Source organism: Odocoileus virginianus, chromosome 3 (assembly GCF_023699985.2).
Source record: "Odocoileus virginianus isolate 20LAN1187 ecotype Illinois chromosome 3, Ovbor_1.2, whole genome shotgun sequence".
In the NCBI taxonomy this organism is placed as follows: Eukaryota; Metazoa; Chordata; class Mammalia; order Artiodactyla; family Cervidae; genus Odocoileus; species Odocoileus virginianus.
The window spans coordinates 54,921,051-54,941,151 of record NC_069676.1 but is presented as its reverse complement, the minus strand read 5'-3'; the positions used below and the strand labels follow the sequence as shown (position 1 = coordinate 54,941,151).

General features: G+C 40.2%; 1 protein-coding gene across 1 annotated transcript in view; it reads right to left on the bottom strand.

Annotated features, from left to right (window-relative positions):
• Positions 1-20,101, bottom strand: part of STK32A (serine/threonine kinase 32A) — a 139,348-nt gene that overhangs the window by 6,044 nt on the left and 113,203 nt on the right. The window contains exons 8-11 of the mRNA XM_070465596.1: positions 18,487-18,584; positions 11,680-11,796; positions 8,953-9,078; positions 7,205-7,333 (exon numbers count right to left, since the gene is read on the bottom strand). Of these exons, the coding sequence (XP_070321697.1) occupies positions 7,205-7,333; positions 8,953-9,078; positions 11,680-11,796; positions 18,487-18,584 (470 nt within the window). The remainder of the gene's footprint in view (positions 1-7,204; positions 7,334-8,952; positions 9,079-11,679; positions 11,797-18,486; positions 18,585-20,101) is intronic.

The following is a 20,101-nucleotide window of genomic DNA, read 5'->3' as shown; positions in this document are numbered from 1 at the left end:
ATCTATTTTAAATATAGTAGTGTGTACATTGGAGAAGGAAATGGCAACCCACTCCAGTACTCTTGCCTGGAGAATCCCAGGGACAGAGGAGCCTGGTGGGCTGCCGGCTATGGGGTCGCACAGAGTCGGGCACGACTGCCCTGACTTAGCGGCAGCAGCAGCAGTAGTGTGTACATGTCAGTCCTAAACTCCCAGTTTATCCCTCTCCCATCCCCTTACCTTTCCCCTTTGGTAACCATAAGTTTATTTTCTAGGTCTGTGAGTCTATCTCTGGTTTGTAAATAAGTTCATTTGTATCTTTTTTTTAGATTCCACATATAAGTGGCATTACTTGATACTTATTCTTCTGTCTAACTTACTTCACTTAGTATGATAATCTCCAGGTCCATCCATGTCGCTGTAAATGGCATTACTTCATTCTTTTTAATGGCTGAGTAATAGTCCATTTATATATGTAACAGTGGCTACCATTTTGGCAGACATGTACTAATTGACTCAGAACAGTCTATGAAGTAGGTACCAATACTAAAACTCCATTTCATAAATGATGACACTGAGACACAGGGAGAAAAGGAAAACAATAGTGCTTTTGCACTAATCAGCCTAATTCTACAACTGCAGATTGTAACCTTGACTGCATACCCGAATCACCCAAATAACTTAAAAAAATTCCAATGCCCTGCCACACCCTGAGATTCAGATGAATGAATAAACTAGCATGATGATAATGTAGTGAGCTGCTAAGATTGACCCTCACATTTTAAAATCCTTGAGTAGAAATAAAGTACTACTTTGAGATTTGTCATCTTTCTGATCTTTCTTTGGGGGAACACTGCTCGTTGTTTTGAAGCACAATCCTTTTTGTTTTCAAATTGCTGCTATAACATTAGGAGAAACTAGAGCCAAATGGTGGCACAGGCAGCTCCAGACTGCCACCCCTCAGCAGAAAAAAAAAAGCAGAAACTGTCAGGGCCCACATTGTCAAAACTCTGGAAAGCAATTAAAGGTTTACAGCAACCAAATGCCAACTCAAGAAAAAAGCAACTTAAAAATGGTCCTGGTGTTTAAGGAAATCTCTATCAAAATGTTAGCTAAACACAAGCCAAAATAAGAAAGACTGCATTGATGATGCATGACAAGGGATAGTCTTTGCAAAAACAGTTGGTAAACGTCACTCAGAAGTACAAGGGTAGCCTTCAACAATCAAATACCAGCAAATCCTAGAGGAGGGAGGAGAGAATCTGATTTCTGGAGCTACCACATTATAATTTTCAAATGTCATTTTTTGACAATAAATCACAATGTATAAAAAGAAACAGGTAAGTATGACCCACTCAGAGAAACCAAATAAATTGACATAGTCATGCCTGAGGAAGCCCAAATACTGGACTTACTTGACAGACTTTAAAACAACTCTGTTAAATATGCTCGGGCTTCCCAGGTGGCACCGGTGGTAAAGAATCTGCCTGCCAATGCAGGAGATGGAAGACATGTGGGTTTGATCCTGGGTTGGGAAGATCCACTGGAGTAGGAAATGGCAATCCACTTCAGTATTCTTTCTCAGAAAATCCCATGGACAGAGGAGCATGGCAGGCTACAGTTCATGGGGCGGCAAAGAGCTGGACAGGACTGAATGACTGAGCCCATAAATATGTTCAAAGAGTCTAAAAAAACCACATATTAGACTACAAGACAGATCTCAATACATTTAAAAAGATGAACATCATACAAAATCTTCCCTAGCCACAATAAAGTGAAGCTATAAATCAATAATAGAAGGAAAACTGGAAAATCCACAAATATGTGGAAATTAAACAACACATTCTTAAGCAACCTGTGTGTCAAAAAATAAACCACAAGAAGAATTAAGAAATACTTTGAGATGAATAAAAACAAAAATACAACATGCTAAAAAGTATGGGATGCAAAAGAAATAAATCAACAACCTAACTTTATACCTTGAGGAACTAGAAAAAGAAGAGCAAACTAAAAGCAGAAAAAAGGAAACAATAAAGATTAGAGCAGAGATAAATGAAACAGAGGATAGAAAGACAATAGAATCAATGATATTGAAAGTTGGTTCTTTGAAAAGATATCAAAACGGAGAAATGTTTTGTCACAATGATAAAGTAAAAAAAGAAAAAAAAAATGCACATAACTAAAATCATAAATGAAAGTGGAGACATTACTTCCAACCTTACAGAAATAAGAATACTGTGAATAACTGTACACCTACAAATTAGAACATCTAAATGAAATGGACAAATTCTTAGAAACACAAATTACCTAATCTGACTCAAGAAGAAATAAAATCTCAGCAGATATTTTACAGGAGTAATCTACAAGTGAGAATAATCAAAAACTTTACAACAAAGAAAAGTCCAAGACCAGATGTTTTCAAAGGTAAATTCTAAATACTTAAAGAAGAATTAACACCAATCTTTCTCAAATTCTTCCAAAAAATATAAGAAGAGGAAAGGTTTTCTAACTTATTCTATGAGGCCAGCATCACTCTGATACAAAAATAAAGACATTATTAGGAAAAAAATTACAAACTAATATCCCTTGTGAATATAGATGCAAAATCTTAAACAACATACAGCAAATAGTCCAAAAGCATATTAAAAACACATTGTGACCAAGTATGATTTATTGCTGGAGTGCAAAAATGGTTTAACATAAGAAATGCAGTCAATGTAATACTTTACAGTAATTGAAAACACACACACACACACACACACACACACACACACACACACACACAATGTCTCAACTGACCCAGAAAAGGCATTTGAAAAAATCAAAACCCTTCATGATAAAAGCACTCAGAAAACTAGGAATAGAACCGAACTTCCTCACCATGAGCAAAGGCATTGACAAAAACCCCACAGCTGGCATAATACTCAATGGTAAAAGGCTAAAGTCTTTCCTCTTAAGATCAGAAAAAGAACAAAGATACTGCTTTCACCATTGCTATTCAACATTGTACTGGAACTTCTAACCAGAGCAACCAGGCAGGAAAAAACAATAAACAAATCCAAACTGGAAAGGAAGAACTAAAAGTATCTCAATATACAGACGACATAATCCTATATATTAACATAGAAAACTACAGAATATCCATCAAGAAGCTACTAGAGCTCATAAATGAATTCAATTGCAGTGTACAGACTAATTCAGAAAAATTACTTGTGTTTCTACACAGCAATAATTAATCATCTAGGAAGAAATTAAGAAAAAAAATTCTATTTCCATGTCTCCAAAAGCATAAAAGACCTAGAAATAAGTTTAACCAAGGAGGTGAAAGATTTGTACTCTGATGAGTACAAACATTGCTGAAACAAATTAAAGAAAAACCAGTGGTTTGGGGAGTATTGAAAAATTTTGGATAGACAGTGGTAGTGGGTACACAATATTGCAAATGCACTTAATAAATTGTACACTTAATAGTTAAAATGGAAAGTTATCCTATACATGTTTTACCATAATAAAAAGGTTATAAACAAGACAAGCAAAAAGACTGTAAACTTTGATTAACAATGTAAAGGCCTCTCTTAATCATTAGCAGAGCCACCTCTTAGCTAATGATTCTGAGATTGACATGATACCTGGGAAAAAGAAGAAATTGCTTTTCCTTCTCCTTGGCATTAGGAAATGTCAGAGGTTCTGTACTGTGGGTGAGTGGCTCATAGCCTTTCCAAAGGGAAGTGTGGGAGTTTGCCCCTGCGACCTGGTGACTGGACACAGGTTAGGTCGAGGACAAGAGGGGATCACAGGAAGACGTCCTGTGGATGGAGCTTGACCTTGTAATTCTAAGAACAGCAATGACCAGTCTTCATGGTTCAGTTTTAGATTTTTCTTCTTTTAATGTGTTGATCAAACACTGGTTGAGCCTCTATTACATGCACTCTTAGGGTACCATGAAGACATTGTGGGTAAGACTGACACCTGGTCTTTGCACAGGAGAAGCCTTATTTTAGTGGGACAGAAAAAGCCACACAAATAAGCCTAAATAAAAAATTTATAAACTATGGGTTCAATCCATGGGTTGGGAAGATCCCATGGAGTAGGGCATGGCAACCCACTCCGGGATTCTTGCCTGGAGAATCCCATGGACAGAAGAGTCTGGCGGGCTATAGTCCAGGGGGTCGCAAGAGTCAGACATGACTGAGGGACTAAACACACAAGCGCAAGGTCATAGAGGAGTTAAAAATAGGGGCTGAGAAAGAGGGTACCTCACCTTTGATTATGAGGCATTTGGGGCATAAAGAGGGGAGGAAGCCAACTAAGTGAAGGTCCAAGAGGAGAACATTCCAGGAAAAGGGAAGAGCAAGCGCCAGACACTAGCAGGGCCTATGCATCACTTGAGGGTTCTGAGTGAGGTCAAGAATAAAACTCCTAGAGGAGAACATAGGCAAAACACTCTCCGACATAAATCACAGCAGGATCCTCTATGACCCCCATCCCAGAATGTTAGAAACAAAAGCAAAAATAAACAAATGGGACCTAATGAAACTTAAAAGCTTTTGCACAACAAAGGAAACTATAAGCAAGGTGAAAAGACAGCCCTCAGATTGGGAGTAAATAATAGCAAATGAAGCAACAGACAAAGGATTAATCTCAAAAATATACAAGCAACTCCTCCAGCTCAACTCCAGAAAAGTAAATGACCCAATCAAAAAATGGGCCAAAGAACTAAACAGACATTTCTCCAAGGAAGACACACAGATGGCTAAAAAACACATGAAAAGATGCTCAACATCACTCATTATCAGAGAAATGCAAATCAAAACCACAATGAGGTACCATTACACGCCAGTCAGGATGGCTGCTATCCAAAAGTCTACAAGCAATAAATGCTGGAGAGGGTGTGGAGAAAAGGGAACCCTCTTACACTGTTGGTGGGAATGCAAACTAGCACGGCCGCTATGGAAAACAGTGTGGAGATTTCTTTAAAAACTGGAAATAGAACTGCCATATGACCCAGCAATCCCACTTCTGGGCATACACACCAAGGAAACCAGATCTGAAAGAGACACGTGTACCCCAATGTTCATTGCAGCACTGTTTATAATAGCCAGGACATGGAAGCAACCTAGATGCCCATCAGCAGACGAATGGATGAGGAAGCTGTGGTACATATACACCAAGGAATATTACTCAGCCATTAAAAAGAATTCATTTGAATCAGTTCTAATGCAATGGATGATTTTGGAGCCCATTATACAGAGTGAAGTAAGCCAGACAATAAAGACCATTACAGTATACTAACGCATATATATGGAATTTAGAAAGATGGTAATGATAACCCTATATGCAAAACAGAAAGAGAGACACAGATGTATAGAACAGACTTTTGGACTCTATGGGAGAAGGCGAGGGTGGGATGTTTCAAGAGAACAGCATCAAAACATGTATATTATCTAGGGTGAAACAGATCACCAGCCCAGGTTGGATGCATGAGACAAGTGCTCGGGCCTGGTGCACTGGGAAGAGCCAAAGGGATCGGGTCGGGGAATACATGTAAATCCATGGCTAATTCATGTCAATGTATGACAAAAACCACTACAATATTGTAAAGTAATTAGCCTCCAACTAATAAAAATAAATGAAAAAAAAAAAGAAAAGAATGGCATGGTACAAGGATGGGGAGGAAGGTAGACACATCATTCAGAGCAGGGAAGGCGTGGCAAGTTACAAATTGCTGTTATCTCTAAAACTTGAAAAAACTTATAATTAAGGTGATGTCTTGTTCTTGGATACATTTGGAGGTCTCTTAACAGAGGAGCCTACACGGGCAGCTATTTGGGGGAAAAGGAAGGCGCTAGCCAGGAGAAGCCAGCTGGTTATGATATGAAGAGCAACAGATCGTTAGGAGGAAGATGGGTAAAGTGAAAAGCAGCAAGCAAGATGGGTTTGTGGTACAGCAAAGTATTCCTTGGAGAGCCCTAGAAAACACTTAAAGACGGGAATCTGCTCAGAGGCCAGTTCCATGGACAAACAGGATGTGGACTTTGGTTAACTGACCATTAAAGGGTACAGTATGCCCTGAGGACTAGAGAAATTAAGAACATTGAGAATAGTTGCTTGTTTTCAGAGCCATTTTAACCACAAGATTAAGCAATCTCTGAGAACAGGGATGTCAGTGAATGCAGGAATTATATCTTATTTATATCTCTTTTCAGTGTTTAGCACAGAATGTGGCAGATAATAGGGATTCAATAAAAATAGCCTAAGCAAATGGATACAGAGGGATAGAAGAATGGATGACCATTAGTTGAGTGTGTAGGGAGGTGGGTGGATGATTGAGTGGATGAATGGATGATCATTGTTGTTGTTTAGCTGGTAAATTCTGTCTGACTCTTTGGCGACCCTACAGACTATAGCTCACCAGGCTCCTCTGTCCACGGGATTTCCAGGCAAAAATACTGGAGTGGGTTGTCATTTCCTTCTACAAAGGATCTTCCCATTGGCAGGTGGATTCTTTACCACTGAGCCACCAGGGAAGCCCATGGATGATCATTAGAGGCAAGGTGAATATTTAAGGCTTCACCATCATTATTACACAAAAAACCACTGTGTAAAATCCTACTGAGCCCCTGTAAGTTACTTTTCTGAAATCTGACCTCTAAACTCTGACAGAGGATAATGTAGTTAGTTACAAAATTAATTTGATTCAGCCTGAAATCCAGCAATGATGCTCAACCATATAATTCCATCTTTTCTGTGACCAGACACTCCCTACTTCTGCTAGCCCTGACATCAGGAGATTCTGCTTCTAGCAAAGACCAGACATGCCCCTCTAGGACTGGCTGCTCCCAGTGATTCCTCAAAAGAATGGGGCCCAAAACAGCTGAGATACAACTTAGTGACTGAACAACATTTCCCATCATTTTAAGGTTGGTAACCTGACCTAGGCTTTGCCAATTAGATTCCCTTCCAGGAGATTGCAACATTTGAATTGAGAGTTAGGAGAAAGCACTAGGGAATCAAGTTAATTGCAGAGACCTGGGTAGGCCATTCAGATGTAAAAGATTGCTGCTGGGATGCCCAGGGCTTCTCTTTCTGAAGCTGGGGTGTTCAGCTCCTTCTCACAGTCACGAAGCTGCCAGTTCCTGCGGGAAGCTCACCCACTGGAAGCTTTCCAACAAATGGTAGCAGCCATGAGGATTCCCACGACCCTGAGTGTGAGGGGACTGTTTACCTGAGAGGAATTGCATTTCCTCATCTCCTTCTCCTTCTTGGCCAGACGCTTCTTTTTCTTGTGAAGAGGCTTGGACTCCAAAATCATTTCTTCGAGTTCAAAGGTGGGGTCACAATTCAGCCTGCCTTTCTGCAAGGAAGACAGGTTGACTGATTCCTTACATTCCTGTCTAAAAATAAACCGGACTGAATAAGGAGAATAAAGCTCAGTCCTGCACGAACAGTCCAAGAATAATGAGCTGGGATTTCCACGCAAAGTTTCAGGTAATTTATCGCCAGCCTTGTTTTTCATGTTCTTTTTGTATTTTGTTTATTTTGCTAAACTCCCAAGGAGCCTTCCAGGAGTTAGAAAGGAAATCCTATTATAATTATCTTTCTAAAGTTTGCCCTTTGGGGCTATGTTTCTCAAAGTAGGTTCAGTGGTGGATCAGAATCACCCTAAGTTGATCCCTAATTCCCCAACCAGACTTCCAGATCAGTGTTTCTGAACACCAGGCCAGGAAATTGCATGTGTAACAAGCTCCCCAGATGATTCGGGTTCACAATTAAACCAGAGAAGCACGCACACAAGGTCTCTGGAGGCAGCGCTGAAGGGGTGGCACGTGAAAGAGTAGAAACTACAGGAAAGGTGCCTAGATCTCCAAGGCCTCATGTGTCAGCCAAGAAGCGGTCCCTGCTGGACCCCAGGTAGGACCCCACCTCCTGCTGCTCCAGAAGGTGGCATTCCCCCATCCCAGAATTCCGCCCCCCTCATTGCCTTCTGGTGCCTCTTGCTTTGTACCCCACCCACCCATCTGCTGTTTGTATGTGAAGGATCACACCCCCACATGCCCATAGCAGGTGTCTGGCCTGGGCTTAAGAACAGAAAACTCTGAATTGTTTCTGCAGGCTCCTTTAAGAGATGATGATTCTGCCAATCTGCCTGCAACTGAGTGAGTAGAATCAGGCCGTGGGGAGAGAGGGGTAGAGGTCTCACTTGGCTCCTTGGCTGGAGCTCAGTAGATGCAGGAAGCCACAGATGTTTTTTGGCTAGGTGGGACTTATTTCCCTTTGCTTATTAGTCACTGAGAATATGGTTCTCAGTGTAGAACCACCAATGAAAGTGAAGTCGCTCAGTCATGTAGGACTCTGTGACCCTATGGACTGCAGCCCACCAGGCTCCTCTGGCCATGGGATTTTTTCCAGGCAAGGGTACTGGAGTGGGTTGCTATTTCCTTCTCCAGGGGACTTCCCAACCTAGGGATCGAACCCAGGTCTCCCACATCGCAGGCAGATGCTTTACCATCTGAGTCCCCAGGGAAGTCCAAACTACCAGAGGAAGAGGAATGAATGGTAAAAACAAATACCCAACCCAAGCAGCTTTCAATCCTTTGACTCACAAAACTCCTTGGATACAAATGCCTACATCTTTGGAATCAGAGAAAACGCTTTAAATTGGCAGATTCCTGGAAAAGACTATTTGTAGGATTAGGACTTGTTTCCACTAAAGGTAAGCCACAAAAAAGTAGTTAGGAGCTAGAACTCCCAACACTGACCTAGACTGGAATCCCAGCTTAGCCACCTGCTAGCCATTTGACCTTTGTCAGCCAACTTTCCCTGTGTGCGCCTTGGTTTTCTCATCTGTAAGACAGGAACATTGACTGTCTTACAACACTGGTGTGGTTATCTGATGAGACCATGTATGTATCTGGCACACAGAAGAATATGCAATGAATGAGAGCTATTAAGGGTTTATTAGGATTGACTCACGTTAGGAACAAATCCTGGAATGAGCCTCTTCTGCAGAACTGCATCCCAGTTCATATCATTCATATATGGGAAGTTTTGAATATCAGACAAATGGGAAAATCGGTGGTCCGGATTCAGTTCAAGTAGCTGCCAATGGAATACAAACACCAAGATCATGAACAAGGTCAAAACTTGGGGAGCAAAAAATCATAAAGATTCCCTATAAATATTTTCAGGAATAGGATCGAAGGAAACAAGCAGTATTTTCCTTCCTTAGTCCCACAAACAAATAATAGAGATAATAATGAGTGGTCAGAATGAGTTGTAAGTTGGTCATGTGGTGAGTGAAATCAGCTTGTCCTCCTGAGTCAAACATGTTTGACTCCTGATTCCGTAAATGATTGATGATGGGCAAGTTTGTTCTCTAAACCTCAGTTTGCCCATCTGCAAAAAAGGGATAATAACCTATTTCGTTAGGTTTAGCTATGACTAAACATGGCCATGTTCAAATAAGGCCATGTTTAAAGTGACTAAGAAATCTGTTCTTGAGTGGAAAAAATGTACACTGATTTTAACACATGAAATTAATTTCACACTAAAAAGTTTAGCAATGTTTATAACTAATCAATATATACTGGGAGTGACACAGATGTCATTAAGATTACTGCAACAGTTCTGGGTTTTGTGAACTGAGATTAAAGATTTTGTTTCCTCACTCGAACCACCCTAGAACCAATATCATTACGGTCCTGTGGTTTGGATGGGAAAGAGCAGTTCCACTTGAGAATGGGCCTGAAGGTGATCACTGCGGGTCATCAGGGTACAATTCTGGGGAGAGAAGGCTGTCTTGGAACTAAGGAAAATTTTTTTATGGAAAATGACTTCTGGCCCCATTCTTTATTTTTTGACATCGCCAACAACAGAGTATCCCTATTGGAAAACAGAACACTTGACCCAGAGTCAAGAGACACAGGCTTTGAAGTCTTAGTCCACAAAGCTCTTTTCCTTGACTAGCTACAACCTGTGCAGTTTTCTCTCTTCAGAAAAAAGGCAAGTTCATCCTCTTGGGCTCCTCAGTTTTCTTTCACACAATACACATGATTGAGATTCTGCCTCAATTATCCTTAATCTTCCTGGTGAACATGGGTACATTGAAAAATCTGATGAAAATCATTGGACCTCATTAGTTCAAATTCCAAATTTTACCACTTATCAGGCTGTGTGTTAGGTGCTGAGGACACCATGGTGACCAAGTCAGATGTGGTCCTTCCCTTGTGCAGCTTGAGAGCAACGCTATTAACCCAAAAGTCACACATGTGCAATGTGTAATTTCAAACTGTGAAAAATATGATGAAGGAAAGTTCATGCTTGTGTGAGCTGACATTAGAGGGAGGCTCCCTGAAGAAGTGAGATTTGAGCTGAGATCTAATGCTGTGTTTCTCAAACTATGCAGAAGGGCTAGATATTTCTCTTTGGTTTAATTTCCAACCCACTGAAACCAATATGTGGTGTTACTGTGTGTGGCTAGTATGGAACTCCACACCGTGTGCAACTGGTGATTTGAGCATGACATCACCACATAGTCTGGTACCCTGTTCAGTGAGAGGAGTCCACTGACCATGTGCTTTGAGGCATCAGCAGCATCAAACTGCTATACAAGTTTTTTTTTTTTTTAAACACTTCTCTCAGTTTCTATGTTTTGTTATGGACCCGGTGGGGAGTAATTAATGTACTTGGACCACTTAGTGAATCACATTGAGTAGTAATAATCTAAAGAAGGGAGCCAGAAGAACTGGGGGTGGGAGCAGTGTTCTAGGCAGTGAGATGAGCACGTGCAAAGGCCTGGGGCGAGAGACTGGCATATGAGGGTGAAGTCGGGGAGGGGAAAGAGAAGGGAAAGGAAGCACAAGGCAGTTTGTGTCACCAAACGGGGGACGAAAGTCTAAAATAAGACTCGAGGGGTGGTTAGAACCTTTACACCATACAAATTATTTTGATCTTTATCCTAAGAATAGGAAACCAATGACCTGTGCTTTGAAAAGGTCCCTGTGGGGCAGAGCAGAGAGCAGAATGGAGTGTGTAAAAGTGTACAGGGCAATCTAAACTTGATGGCAGTAGGACTGGGAAGAAGATAGCAGGGAGAGAGAGAGAAGTGTCAGATTCAAAAGGTATTTAAAAGGTCAAATAACAGAAAGTGGTGATGGAGTGGATATGAGGATGATGAGTGATTTCCGGTTCTGCCTTGTATGAGTGGGTGGATGGAGAGGCCAGTGACTGAGTGAGGGAACGCTGGAGAAAGTCCAGGAAATACAGAGTTAAAGAATTCCATTTGGGGCACATGGAATTTGAAATGTCTTTTGAGACATTCAAGAGGACATGCGTATTGCCTTATTAATGAAGCCAGGTATTTGAAATCTGTTAGCTGCAAAACCCACTCCAGAAATGCATATTATTATGACAGCCTCCAGTATCATAACCATTTTTTTCATTTTGATGTGGACGGTTTTTTTTTTAAGTCGTCATTTAATTTGTTACAATATTGCTTTTATTTTTTATGTTTTGGTTTTTTGGTGGTAAGGCATGTGGGATCTTAGTTCCCTGGCCAAAGCTTGAACTCCCAACCCCTGCATCGGAAGGCAAAGTCTTAACAACACTGGACCTCCAGGGAAGTCCCTGTAACTTAACCTTCAAACTAGATCACTTGCTTCTTTTTATCACTTCCTTTTGTCCTGCATTCATCCTTCTTACCTTTTTAAGAAGGGATACCATCTCCTGTGACCAGGCAGAAGGGTAAGTCACTAGTGCTGTCTCAAATATGTGTGCAATTTCCTTGCTGGAAGTACTGGAGCGAATATGATACGGTCTCTTAAAAGAGAGAAGTGAGAGTCTTCATTTTTATAGGGTAAAAGGAAAAACATTGCTTTTTAAAAAACATTTAGCTTGTTTCCAAGCTAAATTTTCAACCAATAAAATATCAGTAGGATTTTCTAATCCCCTCCAGCTGATTGTTTTGTTGCCATATGCAGATACAGTACATGGTTGCCACATTTCCTGCTTTTTAAAAAGATACAGAAAGACTACAGTTTCTCACGAAACCTCCAAGTTCTTAAAAGCTGATAATCCCTCTGGGTAAAAGAAACTTTTTTGTGGGCTAAATCCACCTCTGAGATGTCAATTTGGAACTGTCTTATAAGGTTAATTTAGAGAAGTATTTACCTAAAATACTGAACAGTGTGTAGAGTTAGTTGCTCAGTCATGTCAGACTCTGCGACCCCGTGGACTGTAGCCCACCAGGCCCCTCTGTCCATGGAATTTGCCAGGCAAGAATACTGGAGAGGGTTGTCATTCCCTTCTCCTGGGGATCTTTCCAACCCAGGGATCAAACCTGGGTCTTCTGCATTGCAGGTGGGTTCTTTACTCTCTGAGCCACCAGAGACGCCCAGTGCTCAGTAAATAGAAGTTTTAAAAATTATTATTTAAGTGCTGATTATAAAGAGATTCAGAGTTTTACCAGACACACACCTCTTTTTAATTGTTTGAATCATAAGGACAAAGTTCAGGTTGGAAGGTTACACAGAAGACTTCAACCCCTGCTCCAAATGCAATGAGCTGCTAGTTCTTTGGAGTTGGGTGGAGAATTTTATGATGAGGCAAAAGTATTTTTAGTTTCAAGAGAGCCAGACTCTGCTATAATTTTAACTTGGGGGAAAGAGGGAAAGAAATGAAAGGAAGTAATTTGTTAGTAATTTTCACAGATGTCCACTAGAGAGCAGCCTTTACCAATGCTGATTTCTTTGTTTCATAAAGGATTCACACTGGGATTCTCTCTATGTGAAGTGAGCTACTTAAAGCTAGGGGCTGCTGCTGCTGAGTCGCTTCAGTCATGTCCGACTCTATGCGACTCCATAGGCGGCAGTCCCTGGGATTCTCCAGGCAAGAATACTGGAGTGGGTTGCCATTTCCTTCTCCAATGCATGCATGCATGCAGAGTTGCTGCAGTTGTGTCCGACTCTGTGCGACCCTATGGACAGCAGCCCACCAGGCTCCTCCATCCACAGGATTCTCTAGGCAAGAATACTGGAGTGGGTTGCCATTTCCATACCATATTTGCATTTTTTTGCCCTTGGGACCTAGCACCTAGTAAGTGCTCATTATATGTTTGTTGAATGAACAAGATTTTCACATTAGATTAACCAACAACAGTAACTGTGACTGTGTACATTTATCATGTGCATGGGTCTTTCAAGGCACAATGACCGTGGACTGATAAATTGGGAGAAATGAAAGAGCTTAATTTTTCCTTGTTGATATCAGTATTTGAGGTATATGAAGTATATGAAGGTCATATAATGTAATTAAATGTTTAAGCTTTGAAGGTAAAAGGATTTGAGTGCTAAACTGAGCCAGTCAATTTTAGTTTCTATTCCTTCTTCTGTAAAATGAACCACTTTAGAGGATTGTTGGGAAAATTAAATGACATTGTACATGTAAAGTTCTCAATAGAGTGAGTGATATATATTAGACACAATACAGGAGAGATGTTATTATTATTGAAGTAAAGGTAAAAAGAATGGTGGAGATATTGAGTTGGACAAAAGGTTCATTCAGGTTTTTCCAAACAACTTCATAGAAAAACCTGAGTGAACTTTTGGGCCAACGCAATAAATGTAGATCATGAATAGGAGATGAGTCAGCAATAAAGGTGATGTGAAGGAAGTCTTAATTCTAAACATGCCATGTCAACACCTGTTACCCAGGGAACCAGGAAGTGCTAGGTCTGACTCCCTAAAAGGGAGCCTGGCCAAACTTTATTTTTTTTTTTTTAATGTGAGGTTTAAAAACACTGCCACATACCTTCTTCCCTCAAGACTGAATAAATGACCATAATTAATTCATCTGTTTCAGTAATGACAGAGTGGAAATAACACTTGTAACTCAATACCAGAAAAAGAGTCTACCTTATCAACATCATCAATGTTTATTGACTGTTCGCAAGCCGAGGGCTCTGTGGGTCACTACCTGTGACTCACTGCATGTTTACCATTAAGAGCTAGGGCAAGTTGACACACTCAAGCTTCTGGGGTTATATGTGTGTGTGTGTGTGTGTGTGTGTATGTTTTCTTTTTTTTTTTAATTTTCTTCTTCAGTCCACTGATATTTCTAAACCTAATTCTGAGACATGTAAATACACAAAACAAACTAATAAATTAACTGACAAATGCTATAAGCAAATGGTTTAAGATTATGCTGCATTTTTTCTTTTATTTTAGAAGGTCATAGGACTGAATTCAATATATATATATTTTAAATCCTCATGGTCTGTCCACTGGTTCCAAATAGTCCAATTGCCTTTGTCTTATACAATAACCTATTTTTCTAGTTTTAAATTTTTAAATCTGCATTAAGCCATCAACAACCAGAACTGTATATTTATTCACTTATCAAATATTGATTGAATGCCTGTAATGTTTCAGCACCTCTGCTGGGCACTGGGGATACAATGAAGACAGGACAGATGGTATTTCTACACTGGTGGAGCCTATAGTCTACTCAGTGAAGCCATGAATAATTACAGAGACTGTACAGATACACATACACATTCACACAGAAGTCAATGGGATACGGTGATATAAAGAAAAATAACAGTGTACAATGACAGGATATAGCAGACAATTCCAGGGTAGCATATAAATTAAGAATGCGAATATAAAGAATAAACAAGATGGAAAAGGTAAAATGTCAGATGGGACAAAGTATGATTCTAATCTTATTTCAGGAGTACAAAAGCAAAAGAGCTTCAGCCAAGGATGTACAATTAGTGCAAAACAACATATGTCCCTATCATAAGCTAATACTATGGATATTACAACTAGAGAAGATGTGGATCTTGCCTTTACAATGTGAGCTGGGACACAGAGAATGACAAAGAAGCTTAAGGGCTAAGGGACCCATTCATCAAGACCATGGCCAGGCTCTTACACTACAGGGATGTTTCAGGCACATTTCCCTTTGAAGCATGTGAAAGTGAAAGTCGTTCTGTCATGTCCAACTCTTTGCAACCCCATGGGCTATACAGTCCATGCAATTCTCCAGGGCAGAATACTGGAGTGAGTAGCCTTTTACCTGCTTCTCCTGGGGATCTTCCCAACACAGGGATCGAACCCAGGTTTCTCACATTGCAGGCAGATTCTTTACCATCCCAGCCACCAGGGAAGCCCTTGAAGCATGTATTTTTCTGTAAATCACAATCTGTCCATGTGGAGAGAATGACTGTGTAGCACCTTTCTTCTGTGGTTTTTTTGTGTTGCTAGTTGTAATTAAATGTTGCTATTTCATTTCTTTGAGTTGGCTATATTTTGAAACATAATTACATATAGTCTCTTTGGTGATTCTCTCCAAGAATATGTCAGAATTGATTTGTATTGACTTATTCCCCCATACATTCAACAAACATTTGTCAGGTACCTATTTACAGCTAAATACTGTGGGTAATACTAAACTATATAAAACACTGGCTTTATCTTTAATAAACTTATACTCATAGAAGAGATTGAAAACATAAAATTGATATAGCTAGAAAAATTTACAAGGGCAATACATTTATGAAATGACTTTAATCCTAAAACAGAAAAAAAAGGTCTCAACAGAAAGGTTAAAGCATAATTTTATTTTTACTGAAAAAACAATAACAATGTGTATGTGCATGTATGTGAAAATAGACTATCTTTATAAAAGCAGAAAAGGTTTGGAAGTGAATACACTCTGAAAGATGAGATTTAGAAGGTCAAAGGAGGGTTTAATTTCTTAACTGAGACTTTGCTTTAGAGGATGTGGTTGACTTCTACATTTATTTTCCTGCTTTTCTATATTTTAAAAATAAGTTTAAATTCAGAAGGCTTATAAGAGAGTACTGAAATCGCTCAGTTGTGTCCAACTCTTTGTGACCCCATGGACTGTAGCCTGCCAGGCTCCTCTGTCCATGGAATTTTCCAGGCAAGAATACTGGAGTGGGTTGCCATTTCCTTCTCCAGGGGATCTTCCCGACCTAAGGATCAAACACTGCAGGGTCTCCCATACCACAGGCAGACTCTTTACCACTTGAGCCACCAGGGAATATCCCTATATAAGAGAGAGAAAGTACATAAATATTTGGAAGATACACAGATCACTTTAGCTAGAGAGATCAGAGAAAGTTTCTTCAGAGAAGGAGCTGTGTTGTTGAGGTCCATAAAGAATGGGTAGGATCTGAGTATGAAAAGACCTGGAGAAAGGCTTTTCCTGCAGAAGGAATTTGGGACAGTCCGAGTCTGTCCTTTGTTAGAAATGAACACCTACATGAAATATAAGGATTCTGAAAAGTTCTACAATTTAGACACCTCCTGAACTTTATTCAAACTTAATTTAGCGATTTCCAAACTTATTCAAAGAGTTATTTAAAAAACAAACAGGGTTTATCTTAGGAAATATCTTTATAGGCAAAGGAATGAGAGGAAGACCTTTGAGGGGTGCCTCGAGAGATGAGAAAGTCCAAAGAAGCTGAAGTGAGTTTGCGAAGAGTCAGCATTGTTCATACTGAAGCAAAATCTGAAAAGTTAACCTGGTACTAAAGAGCAAAGGATGACCAGTTAAGGTGTCTGACGAGTGTGTGGGGAAGGGGAGGGTTGATAAGGCAGATGAAGGGTATATGTGTGTGAGGAATTAGGTAGCAACATTTTTCCTTCACTAGGAAGAGAGATTTGTGCTTTACAAAAGAGACTCTGCATTGCCATGTTCATTGCAGCATTATTCACAGCAGCCAAGACACCAAAATAACCTAAATGTCCACAAACAGATTAATAAAGACATATGTATATGTAAAATATATATATTTATACACATATGTATTTATATGGGGCTTCCCAAGCGGTGCAAGTGGTAAAGAACCCGCCTGCCAATGCAGGAGACATGACAGACACAGGTTCAATCCTTGTGTCGGGAAGATCCCCTGGAGAAGGAAATGGCTACCTGTTTCAGTATTCTTGCCTGAAAAATTTCATGGACAGAGGAGCCTGGCAGGCTACGGTCCACGAGGTCACAAAGAGTTGGACACGACTAAGTAAACATATTTACATATTATATTCATATGTGTGTTCAGTCACTTAATCATGTCTGACTCTTTGCAACCGTTTGGACTGTAGCCCACCAGGCTCCTCTGTCCATGGGTCTCTCCAGGCAAGAATACTGGAGTATGTTGCCCTTCCCTTCTCCAGGGGATCTTCCCAACCCAGGGACTGAACCCACGTCTCCTGCATTGCAGCAGATATGGATATATTATAAAAGAATAATGGAGCATTACATATAACATATGAAATACATATTCACATACAATATATATTAGTAATGGAATATTATTCAGCCATAAGAAAAAAGGAAATCCTAATATTTGTAACAACATAGATGGGCCTTGTGTCCAATATGCAAAGTGAAATAGACAGAGTAGACAAATACTGCATGATATCATTTATATGGAATCTTTGGGGAAAAAGTCAAGCTTATCGAAACAGTAGAATAGTAAGTATAGTTGCCAAGGGTTGAGGTTGGGGAACATAGGGAGAGGCTAGTAAAAGCATACACACTTTTAGTTATGAGCTGAATAAGGAAAAGGAGAAGGGAGTGCAGAAGATGAGATGGTTAGATAGCATCACCAACTCAATGGACATGGATTTGAGCAAACTCTAGGAGACAGTGGAGGACAGAGGAGCCTGGTGTGCTGCAGTCCATGGGGTTGCAAAGAGTCAGACCCGACTTAGAGGCGGAACAACCACCACAACAAATATAAGTGTAACATTCACTATAGCTGATAACATATATGTAGATACAAATTCAGCAACCTAACAGTCATTTTTCTCCACCTTTCTTAAGCAAAAAAAGAAAGAAAAATGAAACTAATGGTGTTAATACATTCTCAGTTACAGCCAATCACAGGGAACTATTGGGAGATACAATAATACGGGAGGGAGAAAAAAAAATCTCTTCTTAGCAAAATTAGGTATTTTCTTAGTTTAAGAAATGTTACTTTTAAAAGGAAACTACTCTAATTTGCCACTGAATCCAGAACCCAACAGCCAAATAAAAGACAGAAATCCAACAAGACAGGGCATGAATTGTGTTGGACTAATAATTCACACTCACTTTGGGGAAGTCTGTCTGAATCAAAGCCTTGGACTGTAACTGCAAAATGATTTTATTTAAACAAACAAATATATTTATACAAGATAGGGCATGAGCTATATTGATTTTCCCTTTCTGGGAGTTGATAATTTCCCTATAATTCATTTAATTTTATCTGCATAATTTAATGTCAACTCATTTTCTTGGTCCCATATGTAGAAGACTGAATTAATTATGGGCAGAAATCCCAAGGGTTGAAACCAGCATCACATGGCAGAGTTAATTTCATCTCTGAAACAAACTACCTGATTTTTAGCAAAAAAAAAAAAAAAAAATTCCATTCTTTCACTGTAGAAATGAAACTTACTGGAAGAGTAATCAAAGATAAATGTAATTCTACTATACCCGGCCTCTCAGCAGCTCATATGCTGTCACTCCCAGTGACCACCAGTCAACAGCAAAGGAATAACCTGCTTCTCTTCTGCAGTTGAACATCTCAGGTGCTGAAAAACACAGCAGAGTTAAGTTAGTTTTACTCCCTGATTGAGTGAATTATGCGTGTTCAGTCATGTCTGACTCTTTGTAACCCTATGGACTGTAGCCTGCCTGGCTCCTCTGTCCATAGGATTCTCCAGGCAAGAATATTGGAGTAGGTTGCCATTTCCTCCTCCAGGGCATCTTCCCAACCCAGGGATTGAACCCGCATCTCCTGCATAGGCAGGCGGATTCTTTACCACTGAGCCACCTGGGAAGCCTGCTTTGCTCCCTGAGACATTAACAAATTTATCTTCAAACATGTTCCTTCAAAGGCAAATTACCAGGGAACAGGGTATAAACACTTCTAAGGGTGTTTACCATCCATTGCTAGATTGCTCACTGTAGGCAATTTTTCTAATTTTCTAGTCTTTCTCATTAATCACCAACACACACAGGCATGCACAGTTCTTAACGGATAAATTCTTCTTTGACTTAGAACATGTGCCTATTAAAACTGGATCCCATCAGGCCTCAAATGTCTGGCTGCCTCTGTAAGCAAGAAGGCTGAGAAGATGTTACTTCGTTGTCTTGATTTGGAAGGATTGTGGTCAGGACGTAAATTTGTATTACTGTGACAAACAATGTTCAGAATTTGGCTCCAACTACAGGAGATTGGTTTTCCAGTTTGGAGTCATCTGGAAGGGGCAGGAGCAGCATCTGCAGCCTGATACTGGGGATAAAGGAGAGGAGAAAGGGCGGGGCACTCAGAGAGTTTTACATCAGTCGTGGGGCATTGACTCTTTGTTCCATAAATCTTCCTTTTTTTTTTTTCAAATTGAAGTATAGCTGAATTACGATGTTGTGTTAATTACTTCTGTACAACAAAGCACCTCAGTCATACACATATATATATACATTTTTTATATTCTTTTCCATTATGATTTATCACATGATACTGAATATAATTCCCTGTGCTACACAGTAGGACCTTGTTGTCTGTGCTTATTTGCTTCAGTCGTGTCCTGCTCTTTGCAACCTCAGGGACTGTAGCCTGCCAAGCTACTCTGTCCATCGAGATTCTCCAGGAAAGGATACAGGAGTGGGCTGCCATGTCCTCCTCCAGGGGATCTTCCCAGCCCAGGGATCGAACCCAGGTGTCCGGCAGTGCAGGCAGCTTCTTTACTGTCTTAGCCACCAGGGCAGCCCAAGAATACTGGAGTGGGTAGCCTATCCCTTCTCCAGGGGAACTTCCTGACTCAGGAATTGAACTGGGGTCTCCTGCATCATAGTTAGATTCTTTACCAGCAGAGCTACCAGTTGTTTATCCATTCTATATTTACCAGTTTGCATCTGATAATCTCAAACTCCCAATCCATTCCCCTCACCACATCTCCCCCTTGGCAACTATCAGTCTCTTCTCTACGTCCCTGATTTTGTTCCTCTTTCATAGATGGGTCCATTTGTGTCATATTTTAGATTCCACATATAAGTGATATCACATGGTATTTGTCTTTCTGACTTACTTCACCTAGTGTGATAATCT